The sequence below is a fragment of the Sciurus vulgaris genome, assembly GCF_902686455.1.
Source record: "Sciurus vulgaris genome assembly, chromosome: 3".
Classification (NCBI taxonomy): Eukaryota; Metazoa; Chordata; class Mammalia; order Rodentia; family Sciuridae; genus Sciurus; species Sciurus vulgaris.
In genome coordinates, this window is record NC_136463.1 from 544,910 (window position 1) to 558,725 (window position 13,816).

General features: G+C 50.8%; 1 protein-coding gene across 1 annotated transcript in view; it reads right to left on the bottom strand.

The window, feature by feature from the left end:
- The window catches only part of FOXK2 (forkhead box K2), a 62,209-nt gene extending 50,596 nt beyond the window's left edge, over window positions 1–11,613 (bottom strand). Inside the window, exon 1 of the mRNA XM_079131015.1 lies at window positions 11,111–11,613. Within this exon, the coding sequence (XP_078987141.1) occupies window positions 11,111–11,502 (392 nt within the window). The 5' untranslated portion in view covers window positions 11,503–11,613. The remainder of the gene's footprint in view (window positions 1–11,110) is intronic.
- Window positions 11,614–13,816: the final 2,203 nt, after the last annotated feature.

Below are 13,816 nucleotides of genomic sequence, written 5' to 3' on the forward strand. Positions count from 1 at the left end.
AGGAGATAGGAGGAAAAGTGAGGGTACTGGGGAATGAAAATGATCAAATTATGTTATGTGCATGTATTATCTATACACTATTCTGTATAATTATAATGCACCAATAAAAACATTAAGACTTTCAGCTGGGCACAAGGGCACATGCCTGTAACCCCAGCAGCTTATCAAGGCCCTAAGCAACTCAGTGAGACTGTCTCTAAATAAAATATAAAAAAGGGCTGGGGGTGTGGCTCAAAGCACCTCTGGATTCATTTCCTGGTACCAAATAAACAAAACAAAAACAAAAAACAAAGACTATCAGCATCATGCCAATTCAATTCACAAGTACCTGAATTTCTTAGAAATAATTTTTCTTTTTAATGATGTTACTCTAGAATGTTTTATTTTCAGATGATGGTCTTTTTATATGAATATATATATAATTTGAAATTTTGGAAACTTTAGTTGTGCTGTCAACTTTGGAAAAAGTATCTCAGTTTACTATGTTGAGTTGGTATTGTATAGAAATTAAAGACATATTGGTCTAGAAACATTAAGCTTAATTTTTTCCCTTTGTACAGGGATAACACACTGCATTAAATATGGAAGGTCTTATCTACATGGGCTTGATTATAGAAACTAATAAAGTATTCTCTAATTTAAAAAAATTTCCTAAGATTTCTTAAAAAACTATCCTTTGGTCCCACTCTCAGGTCAGCCAGTGGACCAGCACCTGACCTGACCCAGCCCAAAGGACATTCTACAACCAACTGCCAAAGATTCACTTTCTTCTGACCTTGAGTGGCTACCACTGAAGTCCTTCAAAATTCATTGTGTATACCTATCTGGGTGCACGCCTACAATCTTAACTACTTGGGAGACTGAGGCATAAGGACCCCAAGGTCAAGGCCAGCCTCAGTAACTTAACAAGCCCTGTCTCAAAATAAAAAACAAAAAAGGTCAGGAGATGTAGTCCAGTGGTATGTACCCCTGGGTTCAATCCCAATTACCAAAAAAGTTTCATCATATCTGTTCTAATCTCTGGTCAATGCATGACACTCCCGTTGTTTTGCCTAACTCAAGTTTTTGACTTGGAACTCCAGTCAAAAAAGCTTGAGGGCTGGGGTTGTGGCTCAGTGGCAGAGCACTTGCCTGTCATGTATGAGGCACTGGGTTTAATCCTCGGCACCACATAAAAATAAATAAATAAAGGTATGGTGTCCATCTACACCTAAATAAAAATATTTTAAAAGTAAAACTTAAAAAATAAAAAAATAAAGCTTGAAAATACTTCAAGGCAGACTAACAACCCTCAGATGGTGGGGGCAAATATCATAGTCCAAATATATAGTAGCTTCAGGCATAAGCTGGCAAAGCCCCCCCAGGAAATCAGGACACTGAGAAGCAATAGCATGTAGTGGAAAATCAGGAAGGGCAAAATGCATGCTCAGACAAGACCTGTGAAGGCCCTGAGCTCTCTCACCCTGGGCTGAGCCCTAAGTGAGGTGCAAGCGGGGCCAAGAGCTGAAAGTGGACCTAGGCAGAGCCGAGTACAAAGATGGACATAATTCAAGATCTCTTCAAAAGAAATGCTGAAGCCGGGCTCCAGTGGCACACGCCTGTAATTCTAGGGACTCAGGAGGCTGAGGCAGGAGGGTTATAAATTCAAGGCCAGTCTCAGCAACTTAGTAAGACTGTCTCAAAATAAAAAAAATAAATAAATAAAAAGGGGCTGTGGATGTGGCTCAGTGGTTAAGCACCTCTAGGTTCAATTCTTCACATCAAAAGAAAAAAAGAAAAAAGAAAAGCTGAGCCAGGCGCGGCAGCACACACTTCTAAGGCAGGAGGATCACGAGTTCAAAGCCAGCCTCAGCAAAAGCAAGGCACTAAGTGAGACCCTGTTTCTAAATAAAATACAAAATAGGGCTAGGAATGTGGCTCAGTGGACCAGTGTCCCTGAGTTCAATACCAGGTACCCTCCCCACAAAAAAAGCTGAAGAACAAGACTTCAGTGAAAGAATATTGTCTTTGCACTAACAGTGTGAAAGTCACTAAACAAAACAGTTCTCATAACCTCCAATAAACACAAAAACCCAGCAAACCCTGGGGAAGGAGGAGAATCTAACTTTCAAAGCTACCACACACAACAATCAAATGTCCAGTCTGACTACAGCAAACCAAAAGGCACACAAAGAAACAGCAAAGCATGACTGAGTCAAAAGAACAAACAGGCCTGGAGGTGTACAGAGGTGCGGAAGTAGAGTGTGTGTGCTCAGCAAAGCCCTGGGTTTGAGCACCACTCAGCACACACACCTACAAAACAAGGCAAGCCAGAAATCCCAGAGGAAGGCCAGACACTAGACTTCCTAGACCAAGACTTAAATGTGCTCAAAGGGCTAAAGGAAAACAAAGAACTATCAGAAATCAGGAAAACAATGTATGAACCATCAACAACAGACAGGAATTATAAAAAAGAGCAAACAGAAGTCCTGGATCTGAAAAACATTAACAAGCAAAAGGAAAAATTCACTGGAGTTCAGCAGTATACGTGAGCAGGCAGAAGAGAATCAGCAAATCTGCAAGTAAAATAATGGAAATCATCAGTATGAGGAGCAGACAGAGGAAAGAATGAAGAATGAACAGCGCCTGAGGCACCTAATGGGACGTCACTACCAGAGCAACATGCACAATATGGGTATTTGAAAAAATAATGTCTTAAAAACTTCCCAAATTTGGCCAGGCACAGTGGCACATGTCTATAATTCCAGTGACTTGGGACACTGGGGCAGAGGATTCCAAGTTTGAGGCCAGCCTCGGCAACTTAGCAACACTCTGTCTCAAAGTAAAAAATAAAAAAGGGAAAAGGGCTGGGGATGTGGCTCGGCAGTAAAGTGCCCCTTGGGTTCAATCCTCAAAAAAAAAGAGGGAGCCCATCATTGTGACCACACCTGTAATCCCAGGTTTTGGGGGATGGAGGCAAGAGGATTTCAAGTTCAAGACCAGCCTGCAAAACTTTGGCAGATCCTGCTCAAAATTAAAAAAGGGCTGGGGGGTATAGCTAAGTGGTAGAATACTGGCCTCACGTGTATGTTCATGGCCTTGGGTTCAACCCTCAAAACCACATACACACACACACACACACACACGGGACAAATTAAGACATTCCCCAACAAGCAAAAGTGAAGAAAGTTCATTAACATTAGACTTATCCTACAGATACAAACCAGAGTCCTTCAAGTTGAAATAAAGGACAACAGACGGTTAACTCAAAGTTACGTGAAGAATTAGATCTCCAGTGAAAGTAAATACACAAGCAAATATACAAGCTAGTACTGCATGACTGTAATTTTTGGTTTGGAACTCACACACTGACTTCTGACAGGATTCAAAAAATAAATACATAAAAATAATTACACCGGCTGGGGTTGTAGCTTAGTAGTAAAGTGATTGCCTAGCACATGTGAGGCACTGGGTTATCGTTGTTTGGCACACAAAGTATAAAGATATAATGGGTGACAATATAAAAGGGAGAAAGGAAGGAAATTTATAAGAGCAGAATGTACACTTTTCAGGTTAAGTTGATATTAGCTGAAAAGAGATGGTTTTAAATTTTTCTTAAAAAAATTTTTTTCATGGTGCTGGGATAAAACCCAGAGTCTTGCAATGTATTGGGCAAATTCCAGATCTATCACTGAGCTATATCCCCAACCTAAGATATAATCCAATGGTAACTACAAAGAAAACATCTAAAAAATATACACAAAAGGAACTGAGAAGAGAAAGTTCAGAACAACAATAAAATCAACTAAACCAAAAGACAGGGAGGAAAAAGGGACTATAAGCTGCAAAACAAAAGAAAACAAATAGCAAAATGCCACAAATCCTTAACAAATTAGTACTTCAAATGTTAATGGATCAATCTCTCCAAAATACTTGAGACAAAAATCTAAACATTAATATCTATGGAGCAACTCTGCTATGGCAGGCAAAGGCAATCCACACTATACCCATGCAGCAGATTCAAGAGGTCCACGTTAAGAGGAGGTCCTGAGGTTGGGAGACTGCAGCATGGCCTCCTTGAAGAGTTCCAGCTCCCACCCCAAAGCACATACTGCCTAAAAATCCCATGGAGTGCTTGGCAGAGGAATTTCCTGAGACATACAAAGCCCACATATAGTATAAACTGGCACACCCTGGGAAGACAGTGCCTCAAGCCCAGGCTGGGTGCTTTCCGTCTCCCGGGACCACCACTTCCTAGGATGACGACATTGAAGCCTGCCACAATCACAGAAGGGGCAATGTGTACCTGTAATATACCCTAGCGAACTGTGTTTCATTAGCAAATCAGAGATTCCTTGTTATGAGGTGAGCCAGAAGTGTGGAAGCTGACTTACTATATTGTCTTTAATTAAGATGTGATAAATTGCTCCAAAACCAAACATAAAACAAGAGCCACGCAGAAATGTAAAACAGATATGATTCAAAATGCTAATTATTTCATTAAAAGACTCCTTATTTTAGAAACCCTCTTTTCTTCATTTAAAAACAAAACAAAACCAAACCACCTTTTTCTCAAGCAAAGCAGAAACAGTTGTATTTTTTACAATGGAGAAACCTGTTACTTTAACAGACTCCTGCTAGTGCCAATCAAGCATACATGAAGCGCGGCTGTGATCTGCAACCAGGGAACAGAGGGACCTGCTAGCAAATGGGGGGCGGGGGGGGGGGCAAACAAGGGAGCGGGTCAGACTGGAATTCCTTTATCACATAGTCAGCAAATGAATGTGTTTCTTTGATAGAAACATGCTATTAACAGCCCATGTGGTTCAGGTGTGTGGCAATGATGGCGCTGAGCCATCTTCAAGGGGTACAAGCATGTACAGAGCCTTATCGCGGCCTTGGAAGACCAGTGGAGAAAAAGGTCACCTGAGATGAATGAGAACAAGATGATGACAGGAACCCATTAGAAGGTGCTATGAACATGGAGAAACCCCTTGCCTCTCGGCTTCCTTTAGTCCAAAAGCCTGCCGGTCCTTCCATTCTTAGGGGTCCACAGACACTGTGCCACCTAGAAAGCACCAGGTGACATACCAGGCCTGTAGGAGGGCTCAGCCTCAGGGCTCCCAGAAAGAAACAAAGTATCTATGGTTTACTATATATCAATAAAAAATCAGTTTGCCCATTGCAGTGATCCACAGGCTTGTAATCCCAGCAACTCAGGAGGCTGAGGCAGGAGGATCACAAGATCCAGGCCAGCCTCAGCAACTAGGTGAGACCTCAAAAATATAATAAAAGGGCCAGGTATGTAGCTCAGTGGTAGACTGTGAGGCCTGGGTTCAATTCCTAGTACAAAGGTGGGAAAAGCAGTTTAGGAAACAAAAACAGTACAAGGGCTGGGGTTGTGGCTTAGTGGTACAGTGCTTGCCTATCGCATGTGAGGCAGTGTTTGATCCTCAGCAACACATAAGAATAAATTTTAAAAAGGTATTGTGTCCATTTACAACTTCAAAAAAATTAAAGAAACAAAAACAGTACAAAAGTTGTAAAGCATTAATGAACAAGCAGCACTCAAATCAGACCACAAACTGGACACTACATTCACATCAGTTCCTCCTTTTCCCTTTCCCTACCTCTGATGAGGTTGAGAAGGTGGGTTGGACAGAAGCAGAAGGTAGGCTGCCAAAGGTATCAGTGACCCTCAGTTATGCAAAGGATTCTCAAGGTTTCCTCTTACAGACCCCAAGCACCATGCTGAGTGAGAACAGATGCAGACCTTGATATCCAGCAGAACACAAACATGGTGCAATAGGGTCACATGGTGTTGGGATACCTATCCCAGTCAGGAATGAGGGGACTAGAGCCCAGAGAAGCTAATGGAAGGCCTCAGTTAACTGGGGCTAACTGTAATGTGGCCCCAGTCTTTCCAGGAGCCTGTTCTCACTGTCACTCATGAGGTGCACAAATGACTACCTCGGGTTATGGATCACACAGGCTTATTTCTCAACATGTTAGAAATCAAAATTATTTTAATCTAAAATGCATTAAACTACTCCTTAAGTAAACATTAAAGTGAACAAACTGAGTCTTACCAGTAGGTGAAAGAGACCTAGGCCTGTTACTGGGCCTAAACTTACAGCAGCCTCTAGGATAAAATAGCTGCTCTGCAGTTCCCAATGTCTACAAGTTAAAGATAGTGAATTTAATCTCTTGTATTTATGTTTGGCTATTGGATATTTTAGTATGAAAGAGAAAAATGTATCAATTTGCAAAATGAATGTATACTGTAGCTTTTTTTTTTTTTTGGATACTAGGAATTGAAACCAGAGCCTTTACCATTGAGCTACAGTCCCAACCTTTTTTAGGTTTTTATTTTGAGACAGTCTTGAGTTCAATCCCTGGTGGGAAGAAAAAAATAAAAAGTGGCAAATTTATTTGGCATTTTCAAAGCAGACACAACTATTAAAGAGTTGCTTCCTTCTATTTATATATTATACTTGGTTTGCTGCCACGGCAATACCAACAAACCCAAACATTCCTGCCCAATTGATCTTCCTAAAATTTCTCTAGTCTCAGGTGCCAGACCTGGTCTCTGGACAAACACAGACTCTGTTCTCAAAGAGCACAGTCTCCACTCTTCCACTGACAGAAGTAAAAACCCTGCCCCACCAAGCCTAGACAAACCTCACCATACGCTGCTTTATAACCTGCCCCAGCGTCCGCTCTTGCCCCGCCCCTGTCCATCTCCAAGATACCTGTCCAGATGGCCCAGGACACCTGGCAGACCCCAATCCCAGGAACACCTGTGCCTCCCATGAGTCAGGCTCTCAGCAAGGAAAACACTGTTTCCTTACACAGTCCTCACACATGGCCAAAACATCAAAGACTTGCAGAATCCTGTTTTCTGGAAAGCTGCACATCCTGGCCTTCTCACACACACTGAGCTCTACACATATCCATCCACAGCGGGCACAGAGCTCGCCAACCACCTTGAAAAAGGCACATGTACACACTCAAAATATCCAATACAGCCTGTAATCTCAGTTGCTCAGGAGGTTGAGGCAGGGGGGTCACAAGTTCAGGGCCAGCCTGGGCAACTCAGTGAGACCCTGTCTCAAAATAAAAAGGACTGGGTAGCTCAGTCAGTGGTAGAGCTCCCCTGGGTTCAGTCTCTGATGCCACCAAATAAATAAAATAGAATGGGGATGTAGCTCAGTAATAGAGTGCTTGTCTAGCATTTGTGAGGCCCAATTTTAATCCTTAGTACTGACAAATAAAAAAACAAAAAAACTTTGAACATTAACCTAAACATTAAGTTTAAATTCAAGAAAAAAAAGACTTTAAAACAATGTACCTACATTTCACTAGTACCAATTATCTCTACAGTTTATTCCCTTAACCTATGTTATTAGCCTACACCAAAAACTTGCAAACAGGCAGGTGCTGAAACATCCTACAAGTTAGCCATCTATTCCACACAGTGCTGGGGCTAACTGTGAGTGGGCCATTCCCACCAGCATAAGCACTTGCGGTTCCCAGGCCCGCAAGAAGTTCAAGGCCATGCTGCAGGCAAAGGTCAAAGGCCCAGTCTCCACCTCGCCTACATCCTACTCATTTCTATGGCAAGGCTCTTTCTACCCTTTCAAAAAGTCTAAATTCTGCTTCCTTGCTGAAAGGTCAATTTATTTCCATGTTCAGCATGTTGGCATGTATAGAATTCAACACAAATGGTTTTAGGTGAAGAGTAATAAGTTTTCTTTAAAAAGCCCTAAACCCTCAGAATAAGAACATAATTTCCTGTGTTGAATGTGGACTTTTTTTTTGGGGGGGGGGGGGCGGCTGAAGGGTTCTTGCTCTGTTGCCCAGGTGACCTTCCTGCTTCAGAATCTCAAGTACGTATAATGCATTTTTTTGTAAACAACTGCCAGATTAAAGGGTGGTGCTATCCCAAGTTTCAGCACCAAAGAAAAGACAGCCATTAGGCCACTATCATTAATTTGATGCTGTCTACGGTACAAATACAGAAAAACATCTTGGCTTGAAAATAACATTCTTAAGATGTAACAATTAATCCCAGTAGTACATATAATCATAATACACCAGTAAAAAACTTTCGTTAAAAAGAAAACATTCATTATAGAGAGGCTATTAAAGAATAAGAAATAAACTGATATTCCTCTTTAAGGCAACATACACACCAGAGAATGAAAAGCATGGCTTTTACGAGCATCTCTAAAAACCAAAAGTAGTTACACATTCCAGGGTGTGGACAAATGCTGTACCTGCACTGACCAAGAAATAAGCCCATCAAGATAACAAGCATTTCCTAGAGAGCAAACACATTTTCAAGCAGAGCAAATGACTTTATCAAACCACAGAACCGTGCTGAATTTTTCTGTAGCATGATTGACATTTCCCTGTAAGATTCACTTAACACTCTATATGACCTTGTAATCATTTCCAAATAACAAATTACCTTTCCACTAAAAAAAAAAAAAAAAAAAAAAAAAAAAAAAAAAAAAAACTATACCCAATTTGGGCTGGGGTTGTGGCTCAGTGGTAGAATGCTTGCCTAACTTGCATGAGGCCCTGGGTTCGAGCCTCAGCACTACATAAAAATAATAAAAAAGGTATATCCACTGACAACTAAAATACATACCCCCCCCCAAAAAAAAAAAGGAAAAGAAAGTACCCAGTTTACCAAAATATTTACAGTTCAGAGCAGATTTTTAAATGCTTGACTGTGGTGGGGCACATCTGTAATCCTAGCTACTCAGGAGGTTGAGGCAGACTTGCAAGTTCAAGGCCACCTGGGCAACTTAGCAGGACCCTACCTCAAAATTAAAGAAAAAGGGCTGGGAATGCAGCTCAGTGTTTAATATGTGTGAGGCCTTGAGTTCAATACAGTTTAAAAAACAATAAGGTTGCAGTTTTCATTTAGGCTGCCAACACAGTGAGAAAAGTCCTTGTGGCTTACAACACCACACTCTGGAAATATTTCACTACACAAAAATAGTGAACAGAAAGTAGCAGATAACCCCTCATCAGTTAGAAGGCACAGAGTTTAGTTTGGGGCAATTCTTCCACTGCATACAGCTAACATTTCCCTTGGGGATGACCTGCTGATTCTGAACATATACCAACCGCCAGGATGCAGAGTCCAAGTGTACAGGTGAAGGCCCTGCATAACAGGGACCAGAGGGTCATGTGCAGGCATGGTGTTCTGTGTCCTGGCAGGGGTCAGGATCAGACTGGACAAGGGATTATGGGTTGAGATCCAAGGGGGTCATGTGTAGGGATCTGGGTCTGGCTGTAAGACAGACAAGGCCTGGGGTTAGGTCATCCTGATGGAGTGCTGGGGACTGTGGGCTGATTCTGTGGAGGGTGGGAGGTAGGGGTCAGGGTCCATTCTAGTCATGGGTCTGCTCCTGCTTGTGTATGGTGGATCCTAACTCTGGGATTTGGCTATGACCAGGATGTGGAACAGTGTGTGTCCTAGTCCTGGGTCAGGACTCTGGTCATGGGTTCTACCCTGCTGAGGACAGACAATGCAGGTTAGAGACAGACCCTGTTGATGGGTGTAGGCCTGGGTCCCAGACAAAGTCTAGGTCCCTGACTGTGATTCCTGGGTCTGAGTCTGGGTCAGGATCATGGGTCCTGGCTGGGGTTCCTGGGTCTGAGCGGGTCCCCAGTCTGAGTGGGTCAGGGCGGTGGGTCCTGGCTGGGGTCCCGGGTCAGGGCGGTGGGTCCAGGCTGGGGTCCCGGGTCTGAGCGGGTCGGGGCGGTGGGTCCAGGCTGGGGTCCCGGGTCTGAGCGGGTCAGGCGGTGGGTCCTGGCTGGGGTCCCGGGTCTGAGCGGGTCAGGGTGGTGGGTCCTGGCTGGGGTCCCGGGTCTGAGCGGGTCGGGGTGGTGAGTCCAGGCTGGGGTCCCGGGTCTGAGCGGGGTCGGGGCGGTGGGTCCAGGCTGGGGTCCCGGGTCTGAGCGGGGTCGGGGCGGTGGGTCCTGGCTGGGGTCCCGGGTCTGAGCGGGGTCGGGGGTGGTGGGTCCAGGCTGGGGTCCCGGGTCTGAGCGGGGTCGGGGTGGTGGGCCAGGCTGGGGTCCCGGGTCTGAGCGGGGTCGGGGTGGTGGGTCCAGGCTGGGGTCCCTGGTCTGAGCGGGGTCGGGGTGGTGGGTCCAGGCTGGGGTCCCGGGTCTGAGCGGGGTCGGGGTGGTGGGTCCAGACTGGGGTCCCGGGTCTGAGCGGGTCAGGCGGTGGGTCCTGGCTGGGGTCCCGGGTCTGAGCGGGTCAGGCGGTGGGTCCTGGCTGGGGTCCCGGGTCTGAGCGGGGTCGGGGTGGTGGGTCCTGGCTGGGGTCCCGGGTCTGAGCGGGGTCGGGGTGGTGGGTCCTGGCTGGGGTCCCGGGTGTGAGCGGGGTCGGGGTGGTGGGTCCTGGCTGGGGTCCCGGGTCTGAGCGGGTCGGGGCGGTGGGTCCAGGCTGGGGTCCCGGGTCTGAGCGGGGTCGGGGCGGTGGGTCCTGGCTGGGGTCCCGGGTCTGAGCGGGGTCGGGGCGGTGGGTCCAGGCTGGGGTCCCGGGTCTGAGCGGGGTCGGGGCGGTGGGTCCTGGCTGGGGTCCCGGGTCTGAGCGGGGTCGGGGCGGTGGGTCCTGGCTGGGGTCCCGGGTCTGAGCGGGGTCGGGGCGGTGGGTCCAGGCTGGGGTCCCGGGTCTGAGCGGGGTCGGGGCGGTGGGTCCAGGCTGGGGTCCCGGGTCTGAGCGGGTCGGGGCGGTGGGTCCTGGCTGGGGTCCCGGGTCTGAGCGGGTCGGGGCGGTGGGTCCTGGCTGGGGTCCCGGGTCTGAGCGGGGTCGGGGCGGTGGATCCAGGCTGGGGTCCCGGGTCTGAGCGGGGTCGGGGCGGTGGGTCCAGGCTGGGGTCCCGGGTCTGAGCGGGTCGGGGCGGTGGGTCCTGGCTGGGGTCCCGGGTCTGAGCGGGTCGGGGTGGTGGGTCCTGGCTGGGGTCCCGGGTCTGAGCGGGTCAGGCGGTGGGTCCTGGCTGGGGTCCCGGTCGAGGGTCCCAGCCGCGGCTTGCAGGTCTGGGTCCGGGTCGGCGCCCAGGCCGCGGCCGCAGCCCCCGCCCGCCCGCGCGCCCGCGCCACTCACACGCGGGGCAGCTGCAGCGGCGGCGCCCCGCGCCGCTGGAACACGCCGTCCACGAACACGCCGTTCTTGCCCAGGCAGCGCAGGTAGAAGTCGCCGCCCGCGTCGGGCCGGGGCTGCGCGGGTTCGGGGGCCGCCGCACCGAGGCCGCCGCCCGGGGGCGTGAAGATCTCCAGGTGGCGCCGCGAGATGAAGCTCGAGTGGCCCATGCTCACGTCCACCGAGCCCTGCGACGAGTTGCGCCCGATGGTCACCGAGCGTTTCTTCATGAGGTACTCGAACTCGCGGCCCTCGAGCCGCGCCACGGCCCAGCCGCCCGGCGGGGACCCGCCGCCCCCGGCCCCGCCGCCCGCGGGAGGGGCGCCCGCGCCCGAGAGCGCCGCCGCGGCCGCCATCGCCTGCGAGGCCCGCCCGAACCGCGCGGGCGCCCTGGCGGGGCCGAGGCCCGGGCGCGGTCGTGGGCCGCGCGAGCCGAGGACGGGCGCCGAGGCCGCCGGCCGGCGAGGAGAGCGGCGAGGGCGGGAGCTCGCGCGGCCGCGCACCGCCGCCCGCGACGGACGGCCGCGCCGGCCAATGGGCGCGGCGCACGGCAGTGGGGCTACCGTGGGCGGCCAATAGTAGCCCGCGCCGCGCCGAGCGCCCGCACGCCCTGCAATGACGCAAGACGCACGACGCAGGCCGGGCCGCGGCGGCGGGGAAAACCCGGGGCGGAGCGTGGAGTCCGCGCGGGATCGGGCAGGCGGGCGGCGGACGGCGGGCGGCGGGCGGCGGGGGCCAAGGTCACGGCGGGCGTGGGCGCCTCCCCGCCGTCCACTTTGCCGCGGCCCGGGCCCGGGCCTTTCCTGGCGGCGTTGGAGGCGGAGCCTGCCGGCCACACGGTCCGCGGCCCGCGCGACTTGGGTCGGACCCGAGCTGCCTGGTCAGCTGCGCCCCGCCAACGCCCACGGGCACGGCGTGCTCACCACCGCCAGGCGGTTAGGGTCCCCCGCGTCGGAGGCCTCCCGCCGGCTGGGCGCCTGCTGACCCACGAAAGCCCTCTGTCAAAACAAAAGCCGCAGGCGTCGCGATGCTTCGAAACGCGGCGACCGCGAGCCAGCCACGTGGCGGCCCCGGCACTGGCCACTCCCCTCTGCAAGTGGTCCCCCGAGCACTGACCACACCCTGGGACTGTGCCCCGACACTGGCTACCCCTGGGGAGTGGACCCTGAACACACCACCCCAAACCCTGCCAGGGGCCCCCGACACTGACCACACTGGAGGAGTGGGCCCAGACGCTGGCCACCCCCACCCCCTTGCCAACCAGAGGACTAGCCACCCCGCCCCGGCTGACCACTTGTGGAGGTGCCCTAGGTCGGGACCAGAGAGCTGCCCACCGGGATTCTTGAGGGGGAGCCAGGGCAGTGCCTAGGGAAGCTGAAGCCGCGCCTGCCTCGGTGGCTGCCGCGGCGTGGGAGGCCCTGCGGCCCGGCGGCCTGCCCTGCGGGAGGTCGTTAGACGGCAGAGAACCGCTGGAGGAAGGGAATTCGCTTTAGTACTAGGAGTGCAGCGTGAGGAAGGCTGAGGAGCTGGACGTGGCTGGGCAGGACACTGGGAGAACTGCTCCACAGAGGCCCCCGTGAAGTCACAGGGTCAGTCTGTGCGTGGTACCCGTTCTGAGTCCACTCGTGTTGGAGGGAATGGAGATTAGTGTGTCCCTCTGAGTGTGACATTTGCATGTCTTGTTTGCCACGTATGCTCCTGTAGTTAGAGTACAAATTCCTAAGGATTCCATCTTTGGGCCATAAGTAAGCTGGGCTTGCTAGACCATGAGAATAGCTTCACTGAATGTGCATTCACTTATTTGGGGGATTTTTCCTTTTTTTGGCCTGTGGTGCTTGGATAAATAGAGAAGTGACGAACTGGCAAAGGCAAGAGTGCAGGAGCAGGCAGAGAAGGCTCAGTGGCTGCTGGCATCCTGGTGGTGGCTGGCATCCTGGGCCCCCACTTTCCAGTGCTGTGCCTGGCTGCGGTTGCTGTTGTGCAGCACTGGGGATGGGACCCAGGGTGCTATAGCCCGGGCAATGCCAGATCCTAGCAAGTAGAAGCAGCAAGGACCAGACTGCCTGGAGGAGGAAGAGCTGGTCAGTGGAACTGGTATGGTCAGAAAGGACTCGACAGGAAATAGGAATTGCCTGGCCTTCCAACCTTTCAAGTGCTTGGTGAGTGTCCACTGTATGCCAGGCAGAGCTGAGAATGGACAGGCCACTGACCAGGGTGTGTGGCCGCGTTCCATGTAAGGAGCATGCATGGCCTGCACCAGAGCATGCTTAGGCAGGCAGCAGCCATCTGCCATCAAGGAACTGGAGGGGGGCAGAAGACACACCAGGCTCGTCTGTTCATATGGGAGCAGGTGCAGGAGAGAGCAGAGCCTGGCCAAGGACCACCCACCCCCTCCAGTGCTTAGAACCTGGCTGGCTGGACCACCCACAGTGCACTAAGAGCAGCTTGCCTCTGAGGAGAAATGAGGGAGCCAAGAAGAGATGGGTGAGAAGTTCAGGGGGATGAGACATCAGAACCAGGCCAGGCCGGAAGGGGACAACTGTGAAGGGACAGCTATGATGGAGGTATGAAGGAAGTTACACTCTTAGCCAAGTCAGTGGCACATGGCTATAAGTGCAGAGACAGGAGGCTGAGACAGGAGGATCACAAGTTAGAGGCCAGCCTCAGCAA